This window comes from Nilaparvata lugens, chromosome X (assembly GCF_014356525.2).
Source record: "Nilaparvata lugens isolate BPH chromosome X, ASM1435652v1, whole genome shotgun sequence".
In the NCBI taxonomy this organism is placed as follows: Eukaryota; Metazoa; Arthropoda; class Insecta; order Hemiptera; family Delphacidae; genus Nilaparvata; species Nilaparvata lugens.
This window is the reverse complement of record NC_052518.1, coordinates 65,290,397-65,315,756: the sequence shown is the minus strand read 5'-3', so window position 1 is coordinate 65,315,756 and position 25,360 is coordinate 65,290,397. Positions and strand designations below refer to the sequence as shown.

The window sequence follows — 25,360 nt, the reverse complement described above, 5'->3', positions numbered from 1 at the left end:
CATTCTTTCTAATGCTTTATTATGTTAATACCAGCAGGTGTAACACACGCTTAGCAAATTGTCTAAGAAAAACACAAATAGATTGAATATTATAGTTTTAGTTCCATGCTGAAAATTAAAGTATGTTCCTATCAAAATTACTTCGCAACAACAGAAAAAATATTGAAAAATAGAGCAATATTATTTATTATTTTGTTACGATTATGTGGATTATCTTCAATGAAGTTGAAAATTCACAGGATAAAATATATATTCGGATTGGATTAGATCCAGCAATCTTTCATTCATAAGTCCAAAGTCGAATGCACCCGTTTATGGGTATGTTTGAAAGAGCTTTTATCGTTGAGCAAACTCTGAATCACAAATTGAATAAATTTATTTCAATTACTGAATTGAAATTAATAAATAAATGGAAATAGGCCTCTAACCATCCTCGGTAAATTTGGAATCTTCATTCAAAATTTCAAATTAAACAGTTAGTTGTTCAGATATGATGTGTAAAACATTTATTTTCTATCCCTTACAAATTGAATTTAAATTCTTAATTTTATAATATAGTATGATGATATGTTTTGAATAATATTTAATAAATATACTTGCATCTTAAATTTTTGTAACTACTTTTTTAATTAGGTGAATGTTTTATTGCCGGGCTCTATATTATGCTCTCTTACTGATGTTCGACTGTTAAAATTGAAATTTATTCGAGTTTATTACCTGCCTATTACATGGGAAACCATAGTTGGCTAGTTATTTTCCATCCTTTCTTTCTTTTCAGCACACCCCACCATGAAGCCTATTTTTTATTAGAAATTTAATTTTTGATTGCGTTGTTTTTATTTCTTTTGAGTATCTTGTGTTGAATTGAATGATAGATTAATTTGATGTGAAGGGTTTATTGCCGAGATCTATATTAAGCTCTCTTACTGATGTTCGACTGTTCCAATTGAAATTTCCTTCCCGCACACGAACCTGTCATACAAGCGGGGAGTCTATTCATATTTCATTTCTTCAATGTAAATTTTCTTGTAGATTTTATATGAATAAAATATGATTTGATTTTTAAAAAATTGGCGAATCAATATAAATGAAATCTAACATTGGAAAGTGGAGCCTTTTCCACGGTCCACTAATACAATAGCCACTTGAAGTATCTGCTGTGGTGCTGCTTCAAGGAAGCACTCGAAAACCCGCAATAGAGCCACATCAGAGTCCTCTTTCAACATTAGGTCGTAATACTTTCGCTGACTTGTACGATCCTTCAGTTGTTCGGCTCGTCTAGACTTCAAAGCGCAATCGAGAGAGTCACAATACCTGCAAAACAATTAAATAGACCAGTCAAATAAGGTAAAGCGTAGTAGACTAGTATACAAAAATCTAACGTCAAGTTTCAATTATTGGTCAAATAGAGTTAAAAGTTAGAGGATTCCATCTTCACCAAGGGACAACCACATTGGTCACGCCGACAGTCAAATGAATAGGGAAAAAGAGTAGCTGCAAGACTTTGCCTGCCAATTGAACTGAATATAATTTGTTTTTTGAACATTCATTGACAATTTATTGCCTGTGAACCAGAATGATAGTTTATTCAAATCGTGCTGTTCGTCAAGAAGAAGTTGGTTTTGATTATCTGGATTATATGACAAGGCAGTGTCATCGGCAAAAGTATTTGGTATTATCTGTCCTCTTGAGTCACTCCTCATTGATAAATGTAAACAGCTGTTTATCAAGCTACCATGCTGTTTCTTTTTTCGTTAATACGTTACTAAAGACTTTTTAACTTTGTTTATTATATTATGTTGTTAAGAGGATTATGAGAGTTCAAGATGTTAAGATGTTTTAAAATGAATAAATAATTGACATTAAAGTTCGATTTTCAAACATCTGAACATCGTCGTCAATTATTATTTCTTCATGGAGTGAATAATATTACAAATCAAATGTTTGTTCAATGTGGTACCAAAAAGGTAAGAGTGAAATATTATTTGATGTAGATAAAAAGTTTGTTTTGGAAAAGTTTTCTGGCAGAGGTGAACAAAGTGCAAAATTCTGGTTAGAAGATTTTGTAAAGGAATTTATTCGTTTAAATATTCATTAAGATTAAGAGAAAATAGGTTGTTTTAACGTTACTAAAGACTTTTCAACTTTGTTTATTATACAGAGTGGGTGAAAAGGCCGAAAACGGCTTAATATCTCATACACAAAGGTAATTTGACGGTGGGTGTGATTGAGGATCCTAATCAAATTGAAAATTATACTTTACTATGAGTTTAAAAATCTGGTCCGCCATCTTGTATCCGCCATTTTGAATGCAACTTAATTTTTTAAAAAGGAAGGTGGTCATGCGATACATGATTTCGATACGGAATTACAAGAGAAAATGAATGGCGAAAACAGCACATCGATATCTCAAACCGTTTAGAAGATATTCACATTATTAATCAATACCATGCAAATCAGAAATGAAAATAGATAAGTGGTATTGATTAATAATGTGAATATCTTCTAAACGGTTTGAGATATCTATGAGCGGTTTTCGCCATTCATTTTAACTTGAAATTCTGTATTGAAATCATGTATTGTACAACAACCTTCCTATTTAAGAAAATAAAGTTGCATTCAATATGGCGGATCCAAGATGGCGGACCAGATTTCTTTGTGTATGAGATATTAAGCCGTTCTCAGACTTTTTTCTTTCCTTTCTGCGTTGAATAGTACTGATTAATAATGTGAATATCTTCGAAACGGTTTGATATATTGATATGCGGTTTTCACCATTCTTTTTTTCTTGAAATTTTCTATCGAAATCATGTATTGCATGACCACCTTCCTATTAAAAAAAAATAAAGTTGCATTCAATATGGCGGATTCAAGATGGCGGACCAGATTTCTAAACTCATAGTAAAGTGTAATTTTCAATTTGAGTAGGATCCCCAATCACACCCACCGTCAAATTACCTTTGTGCATGAGATATTAAGCCGTTCTCGGACTTTTCACCCACCCTGTATATGAGAGTTTATAGGATTTTGAGAGTTCAAGATATCAAGATGTTCTAAAATGTTTAAATAATTATTGACATTAGATTTTCAAACATCTGAACATCGTCATCAATTATTATTTCTTCATGGAGTGAATAATATTACATAAATTACAATATTAAAAATAATTGTAGGTCCCAATACCGATTCCAAAGATACACCATGGCAAATATCCAACGAATTGCTGATTTCGTCATTGATTTTAACAGCTTGTCTTCTACCTTGAAGGAAGGTTATAATCAATTTTAAAGATTGTACCTGCTCGACATAGTTTATGCAACAAAAAACTGTGATTAACAGTTTCAAACGCTTTACTGATATCACCTGATGACCTGATTATGATTATTCTGTGACTGACATGAAGGGAGCTCATATGAGTGAAGCTATCATTGATAGCCCCGTAGCAGCAGTTTCGCCGGTTATAAAACCTTTTCCTGCCCCTCCCAGTCACGCGCTCGGGTAACTCTGCCTTCAGATTGTCCAGTGACTATAACAATATCTCCTGCCCACATTCCCTCCCCTGAAATGAATTCTACAACTCTATCAGACGCCCACAAGTCACTAAATGAGAAGATTTTTTTTAGACAATTCTCTTCAATCGCTGTTTTTGAACACAACAATGTAAACTCTCACAATTATTGCAATATTAATAGTGATGAAGCTTTTCGCAACAGAAATTTCAATTGTTCTAGGCATAACAAAAATTCATTCTGATAAGTCAGCTGCGGAATCTAAATTGTACTCAGGATTCAAGGTGGGCTTTTTGAATGTTCTATGTATTAATAACAAGCAGTTACTATTGAATGAGTTTGGAAATGAAAATAAGTTTGATGCACTTTGCCTATGTGAGCATTGGTGTAACAAGGATGATATTTCTTTTCATAAAATGGATGACTATGTGCTGGTTGATAGTTTTTGTAGAGAACAGTATAAGCATGGAGGTGTATCAATTTATGTGAGGCCGGAGCTGGTACTGGATAGTAAAGGGATAGACACGACCTTAGCTGCTTCAAAAACATTTTTTGCGGTTTTTGCGGTCAAAAACATTTTGAAGTGATAGGTATATTAATGGATAAACTAAAATTGGTACTAGTTTCTATATATAGATCACCTCTGGGCAGTCCTGCTCTTTTTTTGGAAGGACTTGATAATGTCTAGAATTTGTTTAGTAGACCTAGGTGGAGGAATTGTAGCATTGTCTATGGAGGTGACCTCAACTCTGACTTTGTGGGGCAGGATATAAAGCTACCGTTCATGAATTTAAAAATATGTTGAGGCAATTCAACTTGGCGTGTCATAATGCAAAGGCTACAAGAGGGGTTGCTTGCTTAGATAATATTTTCACAAATATTGATAAAATATTTCCCTTTTCAGATCATGACTGTGTCTGGGCTGATTTGAATATTCATTGTTCAGTTGTGGACAAATTCATGCCCAAGAGAGTGATAGTTACTATAGTGAGGTCCACGGCAGTATATGATTATAATGGCAGTATGTGATTTGCAATGATGCTGCTATCTTTGTCAATTGTTCAACAAAGCAGATGGCGCTATCTCTTTCACGCATTACGATGTTGCCACATCGTTCATCAACATGTAGAAATTCAACTAATTGACAATATATTTAATCTCAATCATGAAAATTTATTATTACATCTTTAAAAAATATATTTTCTTGACAAATAAAATATGATTAACTATTTTCAACAATAATGAACAGTTAAATTCGTCAGATATACCAGTATCAGCTGTTTGGGTGGCAAGGCTGAGATCTGGCAACCCTTTTCTCCTATCTTCCTACACTGCTATTATAACGTGGACCTCACTATAGGCCAGTAACTCAAGAAAATGTCGACCTGTTGATTGACTCACTGTCAAATGTAGACTGGAACGAGTTTATGCATGATAGCCATTCATTGAATTCTGACTGGTTATTTGAGAATTTTTTCAATATAATCTCATATTATTTTAATATGTTCATCCCCGAGAGGAAGATTGTTCTGAACAGTCAGCATAAAGTTAAATCAAAAAGAGCAAAATCAAAAAGCTGGTACACGCCGCAATTGGCAAAAATGAAAAATAGAGTACTATTGAATTTAAATATTTATAGAAGGGATGAAACAGAGGAGTCTAGGACAGCATTTATATTAACATTAGAAAGGCATATAAGCAGTCACTCAATGAGGCTAGAAAGAGATATAATATCAATGAAATTGAGTCTAGTGGTAATAAGTGTAAATCCGCTTGGAAAATAATTAAATCAGTTCAGGAGCAAGCCGATAAAAAAAACCCATTCAATTAACACCTGATGAGTTGAACACTTTTTTCTTGGATTCTGTGCAAGACGGTCACGACAAAATTGCTCAAATAATATATTAAATTAAATTATGAGAAATATTCTTGTTTTTTTCACTCATTGTAAGCCTATAAAAAGATGCCTTAGAGATGTCCCTGTTCATGAGAAGGGCCCTAAAGACAATCCAGGTAGCTATCGACCCATCTCATTAGTGCCATGCTTTTCAAAGGTTCTTGAGATTATAATTAATACATCAGCAACTATACAAATATCTTATTGCGCACAACATCATCAGTATTGCTCAGCATGGCTTTGTGAATGGTAGATCAACAACAGGAGCTATGGATGCTCTTGTCGAGAATATTTTGAGAACTTTTGAAAATAGAGAATTTGCTCAACCAACCTTCTGTGACCTGAGCAAAGTGACTGTGTAGTTCACTCTTTGCTACTTGATAAGTTACAATTCTATGGTGTTTGTGGGGGAGAAATTAGTTTATTTAAAACATATCTGATGGGACGTAAGAAGTGGTATTTGTGGGGAACACAGGAGGTCGAATGTAACTTCTGTAAAATTTGGAGTTCAACAGGTATCAATTCTGGGACCACTGCTTTTTGTGTTCATGATAAATAATGATCTCCCTGCTTTTCTAAAATGTAACTCAATTTTGTACGCCGACGACACAACATTTTTCAATAATTGTAATGACTTGCAAGAGCTCAAAGCTCTCACTGATTCCACTCCATTGCAAGCGGCAACATGGTTTAAAGCTAATGGTTTTGTGCTGAAAAAAAAAGACTCAAACAATGTATTTGACACTCCGAGATGGTCTAGAGAATTCGAATGTGACAAAATCTATGAAATTGTTGGGTATATTTATTGACAGAAACCTGACTTGGGAGGCTTACTTTGATTACATCTCAAGTAAGCTGTCAAGAGTTATTTATTTGATCAAACAACTCAAATCTCATGTTCCGGATATTATTTGAGGTCATCTTACTTTGCCTTCTTCCAAAGTATTGCTAAATATGACAAACTAATGTGGGGTAATAGTTGTCATGCTGAAAGAATTTCACTGTTACAAAAAAGGGTGGTCAGGGTAATTACGGGTTCTGATAGATTAGCATATTCAAAGCTCTTGTTTATTAATCTAAATATAATGACAGTAGTCAATAATTATATATATATATATATATAGTATATAGTATATATAAATTAAAACAGGAGATACAAGACATAAATAGATTGAAAACACTTAAAAACTCACATTAGAAACGGAAATTTTCGGAAACTGAGCTTCCTTCCTCAAACAAGCAGTGAGTGGGTACAGTTTGAAATCAAACGGTCGTGTGACCACAGAGTGCGCACGGAGAGTCAATTGTAGCAGCAGAGACCACAGATTACGCGGTGCAGACGGATGGAGAGAAAAAGGGTACAGATTCAGGGGACATTATGGGGTATTTAGGGGGCGGTTACAAACGGGATATTTAAGATTTGAGTGGGTTATGAATAAGGAAAGGTGTAGCTTATGAATTGATAGAAAAGAGGAGATTTAAAATTAGAAATCAAAAAAAGAACCAAAATTGGAGAAAGGAATTGTAGAATTGAACTTGAATGAAATTTATTATTCATTTTTATTGAACATTCAATGTATATTTGATAGCTGTGAAATTTATTATGATATGATGAAATTTATTTCAATTTAATTAAACAGTTGGTGTAGAGTTGACAGCTATGGTACTATTGCTGTCTGTTGAGACCAGGACTGGAAGCAGCTCCAAGCACCCAAATAAAACCTAATTCTTTCGTCTTGACATCTATGGAGGGGGCTGTGGGAGGGAGGGTGGCAAGGACTTTGACTTTGAAGCATTGGTCAAAGTTCTTGTTGTGCTCAGAGCCATGGGTAGGGATGGGTGGGGAAGTATTATTTTTAAAGGAAGCCCTGTAATTGTTGATCCGGAGGTTTAGGGCAGTGGTGGTTTCACTTATGTAGAAGGCAGGACAGAAGTTGCAGGAAAGGAGGTAGATGCAACTTTTGGAGATGCAATTACTGGATTGATGGATTTGGTGAGTGTAGTTGGTGATAGGACTGGTAAAGGAGATGGAAGAAGGTTTGTTTGGAAAGGAAATCCCATTACTAGGAAGGAGGTTGAAGGGGTTGAGGGTGTGGGTCGTTAGGAAACCCACACCCTCCACCCCTTCAACCTCCTTCCTAGTAAACCTTGCCAAACTGGTGCTCACAAGCAATGCCTTCAGGTTTGAAGATGAATATTATCTTCAAACCCAGATGAATATTATCTTCAAACCCAGATGAATATTATCTTCAAACCCAGGGTACAGCGATGGGCACCAGGATGGCACCATCCTATGCAAACCTATTCATGGGCCTCCTTGAACAAGATTTCCTTTCCAAACAAACCCCTGATATGGCTCCGTTTCATTGACGACTTATTCCTCATATGGCCTTATGGACATGATACCCTCTCCCACTTCCTCAATCAACTCAACTTCAACTACTCTGTCTCCTTCACCTGGAATATTTCTCAATCCTTCATCAACTTCCTAGATGTCAATGTAATCCTTTTCAATGTAATACCTTATCCACCAATTCTTTCACCAAATCCACCCACACTCAACAGTTCCTGCACTTTGAGAGTTGCCATCCCTACCACATCAAAAGATCCCTCCCACGTTCCCTCTCAATCCGAGGCCAAAAATTTTCAGTGATCCCCACCATCTTGACCAGTACCTCAAAAAACTCCACCAATCCCTCCTAAAGTGTAACTATCCTGAAAGGTTGTTACAGAAACAAATCTCCTCCAAAACTGGCACTAATCCAACCACAAAAAATTCCCAAATCCCACAAACTCCAAAGCTCTGTACCACCTACTTCCCTGGAATTGAAAGCCTCAACAAACCTGTCCTTAAAGATCTGTTCCATGTTGTCTCCTCCAATCCCTCTACCAAACACCTTTTCCAGCAACCACCCATCCTCATTTTTAAGCAACCTCCCAACCTCAAGAAATTTTTCAGTAAAAACAAATCACTCACCTCTGATGAAATCCCAACTCCACCTGGTACCCTACCTTGCAAACGCCCCCGCTGTAAAACCTGTCCTATCACTGATTCTTCCATCTCCTTTACCAGTCCTATCACCAACTACACCTACCAAATCCATCAATCCAGTAATGCATCTCCAAAAATTGCATACAGGGTGTCCACTGAATCAGGCTCAGAAAATTCCCGTACAATTCCCGTACATTTCCCGTATATTTCACGTTTTTCCCGGTTTTCCTCGCTGGTTAAAACACATGAGTAATATGTAAAAATTTAGGTTGGTGGGGGGGGTTATGGGGTTACTCAGAAGGGGGGGGGGTTCAATTTGGAAAAATATAATATTCTTAAATAACAATTTCAAAAGTGCACAGGTATGGTTTTCATCAAATTGTAGCACCATTATACGATTATAACTGTATTTCGAATAATATAAAAAAGGCAATTTTTTGCCTTGAAGAAAAATCGAAACTCAAAACCTACCCTTTACCCTTTAAAACATTATATTCCAGTTATTACCGGCATATACATTGGTGTTTGCAATATACAGAGTGTTTCAGAAGTAGTGTCGAGAATTTTAGGGTATTGTACCTGGATGCTAGGAGACTACAAATGTCATATTTGAAGTGTCCAAAACTCAGCGGTTATCCTTATAGCTGCCATTTTGTTTTTTTCACTTAAAAATTTTTATCTCAAGAACGAAATGTTGTATTGATCTGAAATTTGGCATGAATATTTATGCTATAAAGACTCAACTATAAAAAATAAAAAAAAAATTTTTCGTTGAAATTTTTCAAAATGGCGGCCATTTTAAATTTTTGATGGCGAATATCTCGAAAACCGTCCATTTTACAGAAAATTTACAAGAGACAAAAAAGTTAGCAAATTTTATCACGATTCCAATGATACCTAATTTATTAAGATTGGTCAAAGAATAACAGAGAAATTAATTTTTTTCGTACTGCATGCATGACCACTTTTCACCATTTAAAGATCAATATTAATTTTTTTTATAATTTCATGAAAACCGTTCTTATTACAGAAATATACAAGAATAACTTTCCTCCAAATTTTATTTTACATTGAAAAATATTAATTTCACTCAAATCGGTTTACTGATACTAATGCAGCAATTGCTCAAAATGCCGTCCTTCAACTTGATTACACAGTCTGCACCTTTCAATCATGGACCGTCGAACTGCTATAAAAGCATTTTCATCATCTTGAATGGCACCTGCTGCAGCAACCACTCTTGCCACAAGGTCTTCTTCGTTTTCTACTGGCGTGCTGTAAACAAGGTCTTTCATATGGCCCCAGAAAAAAAAATCTAAAGGGTTGAGGTCAGGTGAACGTGCGGGCCACGGTACTGGTCCACCCCGCCCAATCCACCGCTGACGATAGGTCATGTTCAGAAAGTCCGTAACAACATTTCCGAAATGAGCAGGGGCACCATCATGTTGAAACCAAATATTATATCTGTTTGCAAGAGGCACATCTTCCAAAAGTTCTGGTAGTATGTCTCTTAAAAAAGTAATGTACGTGGGAGAATTCAGACGATTAGGAAGAATGTATGGTCCAATCACGCGATTACCTAAGATACCCGTCCAAACATTCAGCGAAAATCTATGCTGATAACCACGCAATTTGACCTCATGAGGATTGTCTAAGGCCCAGACGTGACTGTTGCGAGAGTTGAAGACTCCATCGAACTAAATTCCATTACAATAATTAAATATTTGTGTAGAAGCAACGTAAGAAAATATTGAAACTGGAAATTTAAGATAGAAATAAGACCTAGGAAACGTGAGACTAAGAAATAGGAAGCACTACATCTGGTTCTTTACTTTTAATGAAACAACAATACTTTTACAAGACAAACATTATCATCTGAAAACCATTGTAAAATCATCTGTTTGCCCATATGGAGCCATACCGAGTTTCAAAGCTTCATCTTAAATACATCTGGAATTAAAAAATTAATATTGATCTTTAAATGAAAAGTGGTCATGCATGCAGTACGAAAAAAATTAATTTCTCTGTTATTCTTCGACCAATCTTAATAAATTAGGTATCATTGGAATCGTGAAAAAATTTGCTAACTTTTTTGTCTCTTTTAAAGTTTCTGTAAAATGGACGGTTTTCGAGATATTCGCCATCAAAAATTTAAAATGGCCGCCATTTTGAAAAATTTCAACGAAAAATTTTTTTTTATTTTTTTATAGTTGAGTCTTTATAGCATAAATATTCATGCCAAATTTCAGATCAATACAACATTTCGTTCTTGAGATAAAAATTTTTAAGTGAAAAAAACAAAATGGCAGCTATAAGGATAACCGCTGAGTTTTGGACACTTCAAATATGACATTTGTAGTCTCCTAGCATCCAGGTACAATACCCTAAAATTCTCGACACTACTTCTGAAACACCCTGTATATTGTAGGTAGTTCTGATTTTTCAATATATTGTTTGGATACATTAGATAAGACTAGAACCAATTTTGCATGTAAAATTTCCAATATCTTCCGATTGCCACAATTTAAATAACAAAATCCCCCTGGGCGTAATTTTGTGCTTTTCAACCTGAGACCAAAGAGCACACAAAATTACGCCCCGAGGGATTTTGAATTATACATTTGAATTGTGGCAATCAGAAGATATTGTTGATTAAAAACTAAAATTTATTATTTTGTTGAAATTTTACTCGTTTTTGTAACTCAGAACACATTAGATGGGTTATAGAAAGCTCCGGATGATTTCATTTTATTCAGAAGTTTATAATCTGAAAAAAGGCGAGAGCAAATTTAACTTTCCGACGACTGGATTTGGCGGAAATAAGCTGAAAACTAGAAAATGAACTGAAAATACGAGGTGTTTGGGCCATTCTGTATCTAGCAAAAGGAAATTTTGCATGCAAAAATTGATTCTGGACTTCTCTTATGTATCCAAACAACATAATGAAAAATCAGAACTACAATATTATATTGAAAGAACACCCCCTTTTTCATGTCTATATTGACTGGAGTAATATAAAACAGAACATTTTAGGTTCTGAAAAACATAGGTGTGATTTGATTTACTATCAATAATTACAACACCGATAATACCTACACCAGATATGGAACTATACATCAAATGGATATAAAGGTATTTCCACACATGCCGAACTGAACCTCGAACAGCGAAGCTAATCGTACAATCCGCCGTGCATCGAGCCTTGCAGCGAACATTAGCCATATTTTCTCATAACGTCCCTACTAGCCGCTCTTTTAACCGTTCTTCACTACGCCGTTCGCCGAACGCTGAACTTTTAAGCCAATCAGAGCCCTTGATTAAAATTCGCCGTGCAGCTTGCGGTACAATTTTGGCTATCCATCACAAGTGGAAAACATATGAATACTTTCGCGAGCATTGAAGGCCGGAACACATATAACCGCATCGAGCCTGCGCCGACTTACGGCCGAGCTAAGCCCGCGACACGGTGATGGTGGTAGGAGAACACATATATCCGTGCGACAGCCGGGCGGCAGCAGTGTCTCACTTCTGTAGAGCTACTGTCGTCTGATTACTGAATGTATTGACTATTGTTATAATATAACACTATTAAAAGCTTGTTACATCCTATTTAAATTTATATATCTTCTGCCTTCTGCAGAAGAACTTAATTATTAGTTATAAATTTAAAATTTAAGATACAGTCACGGGTTTCTTCTTTTTGTTATTTATTTTATTTATTATATTATGTCTATTATACCTTTGGCTCAACTTATTTGGTTCTACTTTTACTTTTGGTTTAACTCATTTTCCGTTCAACCATATTTCTCATCACTTTGATCGTACAAAACTGGAAAATTTCGCATCTCTTCAATAAGTTTTTTCCCTCTCTATGTTAGACGAGGCCGCACCGTCACCGTCAAAAAGTAAACTGAACTAGTCGATGACAGCACGGGTAACAAACACAGCGCTGTGCGGTAGTATGTGTCCCAATACGTTTGAAAGCCTTTGTCTTCTCACTCGCCGTAGTACGTCCGACACTCGGTCGTACGTCGGCGCGGGCTCGGTGCGGTTATGTGTGTCCCGGCTATAATACAGTACAGGCCTCTTCTCATGTTATTTAATCTATAGTTTGAATAGTAAATTTATAGGAATCGATAAATAATGTTTAATGCAAGTAAAATAACTTCTGAAAAATAATGATAGGATAAAGTTCAATATAAAAATAATGTTGACCAAGAACTCAGTATCATGACAATTATTTCCTTTTAATTAATTTAATATAATAAAAAATATAATAATTTTGTTATTTTTGAACTAATAATTAATTTCACCAACTAACCCAGAACAGTACTGAACTGTACTCAGCACGACACTCCACAGCGATTTCGGCCGACTGTACGGCCGTCAGTCAGTCTATCAGTGACTTGACTTAATGATTTAAATGAGAAAGAGACTGAAAAAATTATAATTGAATAAAAATATCATAGAGATTTACAATTTATTGATGTAAATATAAACACATCAAAGAATGCATTTTTGCATTCTGGGTACATAATTAAAAACAAAAACATTAAGCAGATGATAAAAGTTTATCCAATATGTTGCTTATTTGAAATGACCCTGATCAAAACAGGATAAACAAGGTGGATAATATTAATTTTTCGTGATAGGTTATTATAACTACTCTAACTACTTTTGTTACCAAATATATTATAATATCCTAAAGCCTATTGATTGAATTCTCCAATTGGTTTTAATTTATTTAGTACCTATCGATTAAAAATGGATGATCAATTATTGATTCACAAGAAAAAACAATAAGAGAATCCAAATCGAATAGTATTCTAATCATGTTTAGAAATAAATCAGTGATTGGAACATATTAGTCTTGAAATTATTTCAGATATCATTGACACTACGAAAATTTATGATTTGAAGCCGAAATTAGTAAAATGAATCAACAGAAAAGATGTTTCATTATTAAAATTGAAAAAGATTCACCACTTGACAGAATTTTATTGTTTGAATTCGCTGAGTGGTTCGCTGCACGGCGCGCTGCGCAGCGAATTGCACGGTAGCTGCGCTGTTCCTGGTTTGGTTCGGTATGTGTGGAGATACCTTAATAATGTATATCGAAATAAAACCAATCATTCTGATAGAACCTATCGATACACGGCACCGATAAACGCCGTATCGATACATGATATTTATAAAACGCCAAATCGATACACCAACCAGCATCATCAATCACAAATACACCACTCATCCACTGGCTAAAATTCAACTCTGTCCTTAATTAATAATTAGCTAGTTGACGGAAGTTCAAAAAATTCCCGTATCTTGACAAAATTCCCGTACAATAACCCGTACATTTCCCGCCCAAATGAAATTCACGTACAATTCCCGGATTTCCCGCCGCGTGGACACCCTGATCTACCTCCTTTCCTGCAACTTCTGTCCTGCCTTCTACATAGGTGAAACCACCAATGCCCTAAACCTCCGGATCAACAATGACAGGGCTTCCTTTAAAAATAATTCTTCCCTACCCATCCCTACCCATGGCTCTGAGCACAACAAGAACTTTGACCAATGCTTCAAAGTCAAAGTCCTTGCCACCCTCCCTCCCACAGCCCCCTCCATAGATGTCAAGACGAAAGAATTAGCTTTTATTTGGGTGCTTGGAGCTGCTTCCTGTCCTGGTCTCAACAGACAGCAATAGTACCATAGCTGTCAACTCTACACCAACTGTTTAATTAAATTGAAATAAATTTCATCATATCATAATAAATTTCACAGCTATCAAATATATATTGAATGTTCAATAAAAATGAATAATAAATTTCATTCAAGTTCAATTCTACAATTCCTTTCTCCAATTTTAGTTCTTTTTTTGATTTCTAATTTTAAATCTCCTCTTTTCTATCAATTCATAAGCTACACCTTTCCTTATTCATAACCCACTCAAATCTTAAATATCCCGTTTGTAACCGCCCCCTAAATACCCCATAATATCCCCTGAATCTGTACCCTTTTTCTCTCCATCCGTCTGCACCGCGTAATCTGTGGTCTCTGCTGCTACAATTGACTCTCCGTGTGCACTCTGTGGTCACACGACCGTTGGATTTCAAACTGCAGTCTGCTCGGTTGAGGAAGGAAACTCAGTTTCCGAAAATTTCCCCCATTTCTAATGTAAGTTTTTAAGTGTTTTCAATCTAGTTATGTCTTGTGTCTCCTGTTTTAATTTATATTACAAACTTTAAAGTGTCAATATATATATATATATATATATATATATTATATATATATATATATATATACAGTCATATTGCATGTAAAGAAAATTTTTTTTCATTCTTTACATGTAATATGACTGTATATATATATATATATATATATATAATATTTATAATATATATAATATAATATATATATATACAGTCATATTACATGTAAAGAAAAATTGAGCAAATTTGAAATTAAGACTTGATTGACATTCTAACAACACAAGGAATTGTAATAGAATTGACACTCCCTACCATCGACTACCCAAAACAGCAAACATCGGCACCAAAACAGTAACATCAGTTATGGCACTATCGGTATCAAAATGTACAATAACCTACCTTCGGACTTAATATTGGAGACAGAGAAAAAATCTAAATGTAGGCTAGCAAAGTGGTAAGTTTTTAAGTGTTTTCAATCTATTTATATCTTGTGTCTCCTGTTTTAATTTATATATATATATTGACACTTTAAAGTTTGTAATATAAATTAAAACAGGAGACACAAGACATAACTAGATTGAAAACACTTAAAAACTTACATTAGAAATGGGGGAAATTTTCAGACTGAGTCTCCTTTCTCAACCGGGCACAGACTCAACCGGTCTGTGCCCGGTTGAGAAAGGAGAGAAAGGAGTCTCCGAAAATTTCCCCCACTTCTAATGAAAGTTTTTAAGTGTTTTCAATCTATTTATATCGTGTCTCCTGTATTAATTTATATAACAAACTTTAAAGCGTCTTCTGTTATGTGCTATATATATATATATATATATATATAATATATATAATATATATATATATTATTATATATATATATATATATAATATATATATATTATATATATATATATATATATATATAAACAGGAGACACAAGACATTAATAAATTGAAAACACTCAAAAACTTACATTGGAAACGGAAATTTCCGGGAACTGAGTTCCCTTCCTCAACCGAGCAGTGAGTTGTCAAAAAATGTTAAAAACAAAAACATAACACACTAATAAAAATGTTACATACAGCTCATACTGCTTACAGCATGAGTCGTGACCACAAAATAATAATAACTAGAAGTGCATGAATACAAAAAGCAACAAATAGATATTATTATTTTGTGGTCACGAGTCACAACTAATGCTGTAAGCAGTATGTAACATTTTTATTAGTGTGTTATGTTTGGTGAGGTATTGACGTTGTCTTTTATTCTATGGATGTTATGGCAGTAAAATTATATTTATTTATCTATCTATAAACAATCCTGCTGCGCTATTGCCATGTTTTTTGTTCAGACCCAAGTATATATTCTGCGGAAAATGTTGCAGTGCAAGCTCTGTATTCAAGTTTTCTCTGAAACCAAACTGATGACCCGAGAAGTTGTCACCATCTAAGAAATCCATAGTTTTCTTTTTTATTATTTTCTTAAATACTTGTGATAATGTGGGTAGTAGTGAAATGAGACGATATTGACTTTCTATCCCCTTTTTTAGAAATTGGAATAACAGTAAATGTTGCTGTATTCAAAAAAGACGGAAATTGCCCCTAAACTATTGCCAAATTGAAATGGTCGGTTATTACCTGAGATAAATGTGTGATATTTTGCTTCAAGATTCTTGCTATTATTTTATCACTATCTGAGCTTTTATTTATATCAAGTCTTTTAACTATCTTAATAAGTTTCTGATCACTAATCCGTTCAATAAAAATTGTTCTGTAATTTTGGTCAGTTTTGAATTTATTAGAGTATTTATTAAAATTATTTGTTATTTCTGGACAAGACTGGGGAGAGTTTTTTAGGCAGGTCAACAAAGTATTTATTGAATATGTCTGCAAATCTCCTGTTATCATTAATTAGTGTGTCACTCTCGTTCAGTTCGTAAAGTGTGCCACTTTTACTATCACCAGGTAATATGGAATGTAATATTTCCAATTTTTTCTTGCATTATTATTGTGAAAATTGAAAAAAGACAGACGCCCCTCCTACACTAAAGCCAGTGCTCGGCCTGGAGAGGACTGAACCGGGCTGACGACATTCGAAATGGTTTGTTTTTTTCAGGTCGCACGGAAGCTTTTTAGCCAGTCAATTGATGATTGATTCGCAACAAATGGGGAAAAGCTGAATTTCTGCAGGGTGTTGGTATACATAGTACATAGCCTGGAACTACAGAGTTCCCCCCGCTTGCTTCCTCCCCAGGACTCCTCGATGTTCGAAACTGCAATGGTTTCTTAAAACAAGTATATCCCGGTTTCAAATCAAGATATCGACCCTGAATTTGATTTTATCCTTCCATTGATGAATAGATCTATAATAATTTCTCATAGCATTTCATAGTTAAACGTTATTTCCATACAAAGCCAACAAATTATAAAATTTTCACTTCATAGTTATACGTTATTTCCATACAAAGCCAAAAAATTAGAAAATTTCCACTCCATATTTTTATATTAAGTCTAATAAAAGTTTACGCTTCCGTTTCTCAATAATATGTGTCTCGTTTTAAGACCTTTAAAATCATGTATCATAAGTCATACGTTTTCGATCTCCAATAATCTTGATTGTACAGTTAATCTGCACAATGTACGTTTACCTCGCACTAGATTTCCCCGCGGGTCATCGCTAACCTGCAAAAATTCAGCTTTCCCCTCTTTTTTTTTGCGAAACCCTGTTTTTTGCCTTTATTGGCTGGCTATTTCTTCACTTTCCACATTGGCCGTGCAGTGTAGTCTATCATTTATACATTCAACGTTTATCGTCTATCATTTATCATCTAGATCTTGTGTATCAAGTTCATGTCTATTAAGTTCTTCTCTGGTCTTATCTATTCAGTTCATGAGTTTGTGTATTTAACTTTTTGCCATAATGGAAGATGAAGGAATGTTGATAGAGTTAGTGAGTGAGCGAATTCAGTTAGGGGACAAAGGAAATAAGCTGTACTAATTTCTAATAACAGATTTCTATCTAACAGCATGAAATAAAATAGTTCATCAACCATTCGTCATAATTGGGACACAACTATCCTCGTCAAGAGCAGTCAAAGTACTGTTCCACACCTGGCTAAAAATTTGTAGTGTGCAAGATTGTAAGAAGCCAACTCGCATGCCAGAAAAGCTAACCTCGGAAGTTATCGAACAAACATTTATGGAGTCACCTAAGAAGACTCGCTGAGAAGGTTATTATTACAAGCTGGGGTGTCATCAATTACTCCTGTACTTAATGAAACACACGTATACTTAGTGTACCAAGTATAACATCTAACAGTTTGAGCTTTTAATTATTTTTCTGAATAGCCGCCAACACTTTTTTTCCTGACAAGTTATCAAACTTACTTCTGGAAACGTGCAGCAAAGAACTCGGCCAACATGTCACCAATGAACTTTATACTGGATCCACTGGGTACACACCTTGTTGTTACACAAACCTCAAGAGCCTGCAGTAGCAAGCTCTCAAGGCGTTACTCTCCCTCTCCTTAAAGAAGACACTCGTTCCACAACTTGTCAATGGCTGTTCGACCAAATTAAGTATTGAGTGCATTCTCTTTGATGAATATTATTATTATTATTAGATCCTTGAGAAGAATGCACTAAATCTACAACTTGGGAATTGGTGTTCGACGGAGTTGTAGATTACTTTCTCCTCAAGGACCAAAGTGTTACGCCTTGAGAGCTTGCTGACCAGATTCCTGAGGTTTGTGAAAAGCTTGGTTATAACAAGGTGTGTCCCGTATAAATTTCAATAATCGGAGTTATATGGTGAAGGTTTTCACAAATAAATAACTAGTCAGGTAAAATGCATAAAAAAATCTGACGACCATGAATAAAATAAAATAAAATAATTAGAAGAACAAGCCTTTAGATATTTACTAACTTATTGTGATAAAAAAGGCCTTACACGTAAAAAAATGTGGAAAAGTTATTTTTCACGTATGATTGCACACTTACCTCATGATTGGTGCCAGTTGAAAGCACAGAACAATCACACGGAATGTCCATTTGTTGAATGCCATCTTGGAACTTGAAATTTCATCTGGATCTCGCATTGCTCTGGAAATAAAACGATTTTTCACGTTTACAATATTGCACAGCATGTTTCATAATTAGTTTTAAAAGGTGCTGATAAAAATGGTGTATTGAATACTGTTTGAATGGAATATTATGAGTGATTTCAAAATTTGGAATTATAAGAAAGAAATACAAGGATTTAAAATGCAAAGACTAAAGTAGTTCATTTCAGGTTGTAAAGGGCCGATGGATGAATGATTATTTATTTCTGGCAATAAAATAAAAAAGATAAGTTTCAGCGTCAAGACCGGCCTGCAGACTAGGTTTTATGCCTGTAAGGCATAAAAAGTTTAAATCTTTAGATCCAGTTTAACAACTCGTATAATTTTATCTAATTCATGTAACTGTGTTGTGGCTGTACTACACATGGAGACTGTTGTGAACCATGATATTAATAATTGCTATTTGAGCATTTTAGAATCTACCAGGTCTCAGTATCAATGCTACTGACTTGATGAAACTAGATTGTTTTTCAGGAGGCTATTTGCTACTTAAATGTTCTTGGCACCAATATTGAGAATACTATCCAAAATTTCTTAAAATAATATTGATGTCAATGGAAGTAATAAATACTATAGCTTAATTTCATAAAACCGGTGAATTCTACTAAAAAATAGACATCTTACGCTCGAATTACATACAACATTTTTCTACACTTGCAGTAAGGGACTACAAAACAATAAATACAATAATATATAACATATTGTTGTCATTGGTAGGTTATGAACCTTAGTCATAATAGGTTTTTGAAGACGTAATCTTAAAAAATAGAACTTGGATGATTATATCATGGCTAGAAATAGCAATTAGCATTATGTGTATGGCATCTCAGCAAAGAGGAGTCTAAAACAACGCTATAAAAAAATATTCTTATATAATACCGGTATGTAATAGAAAATATTGAAAAAATTATTCTAAGAATCGGTTAGAAGTACATAGATTAAATATAAATTACACACATTTGTGTATATTCAAAGGTTATAATCTAATTTATCCAGCCAATCCACTATTTCTGGTGAGGCAGAAATAAAATGCTGAGTCTGACCAGCATAAGTTCGGCGGCTGCAGTTGAAAGCTATGTGCTCAACTGTTTGTCTCGGCTCACCATTGTCACATTCTGCACTGGACCACCCATTGAGCCCTTGAGCAGCGAGCGTAAAATGGATATTTGGTTACCTACCCAACAATAAGATATTCTATGATGAGTTTTCACTTTTCAGTACGTAAAGAAGCGTTTTACCAGTAGTTGTAGAAAAAACATGTTGGCTGAACTTGGTAGCCTATATGGGCCGCAGAATCCAGCATTGTAGGTCCAAGTCATGGAATGTTTAGAATGTGTAAAATGGAAAAATGTTGGAGGCACTCAAGTATAATATTACGGGGCACTTTGATAGATACCTATACTGAAGTGCCCCCACCATTTTTCCATTTCACACATTCCAAACATAGGGCCTACCAGGACTTGGGCCTACTTTGAAAACATACCAGCTGTTGCAAATACAACTTTATTATGAATTAAATATCAATGTTAATTGATTGAAAAACAAGTTGTCCTATAGACAATTTTCTAATTCTACTTATGAAACAGCTAATGAATACATTTCGTTAAAGGCAATTCATCAGCATAGCAACTTGTACTCACAGTTTTATGCTCAGACCAGTGTTGACAAAAGCGGGAAACAAGATAAACACTAGAGTCAGATAGAAGTAAACATGTTGTTGATGCATAAAATATCTGTAAGCTAGGTTAATGTCAAGAGCTACATCGAATATGTAACTGAAAATGGAGACCAATAGAACGCAAACGTCCCAGTTGGTAACTCGCAAATCAGGAGGTTTATCAGGTTCATCTCCCGAAGTATCCACATAATCATCAATGTCTTCCTGAATGACACTCTCTTTCTCTGGATCACATCCCGAATCTGATTTCATATCCTTGTATTCAGAGTCCATTTCAAACATTGCTGAAAATTTTCACCCACGATTTCAACTTGTTCAAGAAAGCCGAAACACGAAGAGATTTATCGGCATCCATTATTAATATCTTATGAATACTCCTAAAATACTTAAAAAAGAGCACAGCACTTTCCGTAATAGAATTTTAACAATAGTCTATTCTAAACTAAATCTTAAAACAAAACGTATTTCTGCAAATGCAGACTACAAATCTGTTCAGTTCGATTCACGATCACAGCTGATCGTGGTGATTGTATCGTTGGGGGCTTAGACCAGTTATAGAATAGACACGCTGGGAAGTCTAGCCTCTGAAGCCAACATCTACTGCCAACTCCACCCATCTTGACGTCACAGCAGTGACGTCACGCATCCCACGCATCACGTTTCCCAGGAAAAAGAATCATGCCAGTTGATAGAGCTGATAAATAACTATACAGAGTATGAATTTGAAAAAAATCTCTAGTGCCGTTTTTGAGAAAATCATGAAAAACACGGTTTTTTAGTAACTGCCATTTTTCTCAAGAATATTACGGAGCTCCTGAGATTTTCCCAGAAATGAAACTTATGTCAGTTGATAGAGCTTATGAATAGCTATCCATGGTATAAATTTGAAGAAAATCATTAGAGCCGTTTTCGAGAAAACCGTGAAAAACATGGTTTTTTAGTCATTATCTGCCATTTTTCTCAAGGATATTATGGAGCTTCTGAAATTTTCCCAGAAATGAGACTCATGCCAGTTGATAGGGCTTATGAATAGCTATCCATGGTGATGGTATAAATTTGAAGAAAATCGTTGGAGCCGTTTTCGAGAAAACTGTGAAAAACATGGTTTTTTAGTAATTATCCACCATTTTCTCCGCCATCTTGGATTGAATTTTATTGAATTCCTTATTGTCGGGTCCTCATGGTATAAGGACCTTAAGTTTAAAATTTCAAGTCAATCAGTTAATTAGGAATGGAGTTATCGTGTTCACAGACATACACACATACACACACACAGACACATATACACACATACACACACACACACACCAACACCCAAAAATCATGTTTTTGGACTCAGGGGACCTTGAAACATATAGAAAACTTGAAATTGGGGTACCTTAATTTTTTTTTGGAAAGCAATACTTTCCTTACCTATGGTAGTAGGGCAAGGAAAGTAAAAAGTTTTCTATAATTTCTATAAGATTCGTGACGTCACTGTTGTGACGTCGAAATGGGTGGATTTGGCAGTAGATGTTGGCTTCATCGACTTTCAGTATGAATACTGGTCTAAGGTTGGGGGCCAATCAACAGACCCAATTTATTTTTCACCCAATCTACAATTTCACCCAATATTTTGGAATCGTGAAAAAGACGTGAAAACACTTCACCCAACCAACACTTAATCTAATAGCCTTTATACCCAAACACCAACTCACCCCATGTACAGAGAAGAAAGAATTTCTTCTACTTTGTGCCCTATACGACCAATTCATCGACCAAACTGTGTTGCACTCTAGTGGATTAGTTCATGGAGTAACAGACTGAAATCGGGTCGCCTGATTTGGGAATATCTGGAACTCAAAATATCTTGCAGCTGGCCGGAATTGGAAATATATGGAACTCCGAATATGTTGACAGGCGGAACTCCGAATATCGTGCAGGCCGGCGGAACTCAAAATATCTTGTCAGCTGGTGGAATTGAAAGTATGTGGAATTGGAAATATATCGAACTCACAGTATCGATCGTTATTAGCGAGACTGTGTAAATGTGTGATGAAACAAATTTATCGCAAAACAAATATGAAGGGTTCTATAGTGAGGTCTACGTTATAATGACTATTAGATCAACTTTGGTTTTGCTATCCTTGTCTATCATTCGACAGATATTATTTGTCTATCATTCCAGATATTTCCAATTCCGCGGCCCCCTGAAATCCACTAGGGAACTATAAATACCAGGTACGCGCAGTCGCCATTTTGAGTCACAGAAGAAGGAGCCAAATTCAAATTACATCCGTACACTATGTTCTATGGTTTTGGACAGAATTTATATTGACATCACTGAAGGACTGAAGTGGCTTATAAAATTGATGAGAATATTTTTCTAACAAGGATGAATTCAAAAAATGAACGTATTGTTCAGAACAAAATGAAATGATTTGTATAAAATTAAACAAAACCTGGTACCGTACAAAACTAGTCCAGCTACAGTCCTTCAACTCTGTGCCTCGACATTATTAGTTTTGGAAAGGTGCAGTCTTCAGAAAAAAGTTTCTATCAATCATAATTAATAGTCTACTCACTACTGCATGGATTATTATTGAATGTGAAAATTATCAATACCAGAGTAGGCCAGTAAATTATTCATATTAGTCCGATTTTGGATTAGAAAAAGATATAGGCCTAGGCTATACTACTGTAGCTTGCACAAGCTTAGAAGACTCGCCATTACTAGTGTATTGTAATAGTGAGTCTTCTAAGCCACTAGGATCGGTATTTTTTTAAGACAATATCAATATTCATTATAGAGAGTTCATGATATCAAGGAGAATTTGTAAGTAAGCCTATAAACTAGGTAGGTAGTGATAATATTGTAAACCAAGCTACTGCTCAGCTTCAACACTTACCTATATGAGGTACCCTATAATAGGTATGGTAGCCTACAGTTTGTAAGTTCACTTTACAATATTGTCAATTATCCATGTAATATTGTTTTGAGATGATCAATTAGTAAAATAGAAAAAGCTTTCAACGTAGCGAGTAATAAATTTTTGTGAAAGTACCTGGACAGTACCGTACCCAGTGTCTTTGACTCATGAAAAACAAATCAATATAATAATGCTCACAAACAGCTCATGTAAGAGTAAAAATGAGAAAAAAGACCTTTGCAAACAGACCGCATGATTGCATACCAGTCAGAATCAACAACCACGTGATACCATATGCAAACGAGGCAAAATATGTGTCATTACTCTGGATGCCAAGCTTCGGTGGAGAAACCATGTCAAGAAAAAGTTGGATGAGCTCAACTACAAGTACAGTATCATAGAATGTATTGGCTCATAGGAAGGAATTCAAGCTTATCACCCTACAATACAGACAAATTCTAGGCCTGTCTGGTTGTATGGTGCACAACTGTGGGGCTGTACAGCAGAGAGCAATATTGGCATCATCCAACGATTCCAAAACAAGTTTCTTCGAAATGCTGTCAAAGCTCCATATTTCATCAGGAACGCCGACCTTCATAGAGACCTTCAGGTGGAGACAGTCAAGGAGATGATTGTAAAAACAGCAAGGACCTATGAAGAGGCTCTAAATGACCACCAAAATGTTGAGGCAATCCAGCTTTTGGACAACTCAACATTAATGAGGAGATTGAAAAGGAAGAAGCCAACAGATCTGGTGTAAACCACCAGAAGTGCTTAGTGAAAGTGGAAAAAATTAACATATCTATTGAGTGCAGTTATTATGAATGAGCTAATTTACAACAAGAAGAAGCTATTACAAAACTCTTCTTGTAAAATGAATTGAAGTAATTATTTAAATAAATAAATAAATAATTTTATTCATGGAGGCAACAGGTAAAAACCCATTTTGCCTCCTTCACACATTACAATCATACACTATACAATCCAAAAATGTATTTTAAGAATTAAGTATGAAGAAATGTTGAAAAACAAGAAATGTAATGTAAGTGGAATAATAAGAAATGGAAATTGAATGAATCAAAAATACTAACAAAAGTATGTCAAATGAATGAGAATGAAATTAAATATAAGATTTTAACAATTTTAGAAAACTTGAAATCAATAATTACTGTATTCAATTAATCAATTATCAATAAACTACAATAAATTAATCAATAGGCCTGAAAAATAATTATTCAATTGATCAATAATTATCAATATATCACAACAAATAAATCAATATTTATAATGAGAAAATTGCAAAGGTAATTAATTAAACCCTGAACTTTAAAACTTAATAAAGTCTGTTGATTCAAGTTTAGCCTACAATGAAAAGAAAAATAGAATGTCTGTGAATCACTACCACATAAAATTAATGAAAGAAAGAAATGCAAATCACGAAATGACAAATCACATAATATTATCGACTAGATCGCACGCCATCCTACGGAATTTGTACGGGGAGAACCAAAAGATATCCAAGTGCTGAGAACAACTATTGAAAATTCTCTGTGCTCTATTCAGAGGAGAGTTATAATGACTCACCGTTCTGGAGCGTGAGATATGAAAAGAAAAGGTCGAACGGCGAGCAATGGTATTTATATAAATATTAATTTTGGAAAGCAGATACGGAGAATCAATTTTGTTATTTAAAAGATTATAAAGGAAAAGAAGAGATTTGACGTCACGTCTGACTTTCAGTGATTTAATTTCAAACATACTTCTTAAAGAATTGGTAGGGTAATCAAACGGGCAGAAAACATTGTGCTTTTTATAATAAATACATCTCAAGAATTTATTCTGCATTCGTTCTAGTATTTGAATCTGTTCATTATAATATGGATTCCAAATTTCGCTAGCATATTCCATCAGGCTTCTTACAATTGATTTGTATAACAGTACCAAAGGCACTATGTCTCCAAAGGGTGAGCATGTCCTCAAGATGAATCCCATCTGCTGATTAGCTCTGTTAGATATGTAATCTACATGTGCATTGAAAGAAAAATCAGAACTGAA

At 34.8% G+C, this 25,360-nt stretch overlaps 1 protein-coding gene across 1 annotated transcript in view; it reads right to left on the bottom strand.

Moving 5' to 3' along the window:
- Positions 1-20,928, bottom strand: part of LOC120354349 (XK-related protein 6) — a 48,432-nt gene extending 27,504 nt beyond the window's left edge. Inside the window, exons 1-3 of the mRNA XM_039441376.1 lie at positions 20,359-20,928; positions 18,597-18,698; positions 1,100-1,314 (exon numbers count right to left, since the gene is read on the bottom strand). Coding sequence (XP_039297310.1) covers positions 1,100-1,314; positions 18,597-18,698; positions 20,359-20,678 — 637 coding nt within the window. The 5' untranslated portion in view covers positions 20,679-20,928. The remainder of the gene's footprint in view (positions 1-1,099; positions 1,315-18,596; positions 18,699-20,358) is intronic.
- Positions 20,929-25,360: the final 4,432 nt, after the last annotated feature.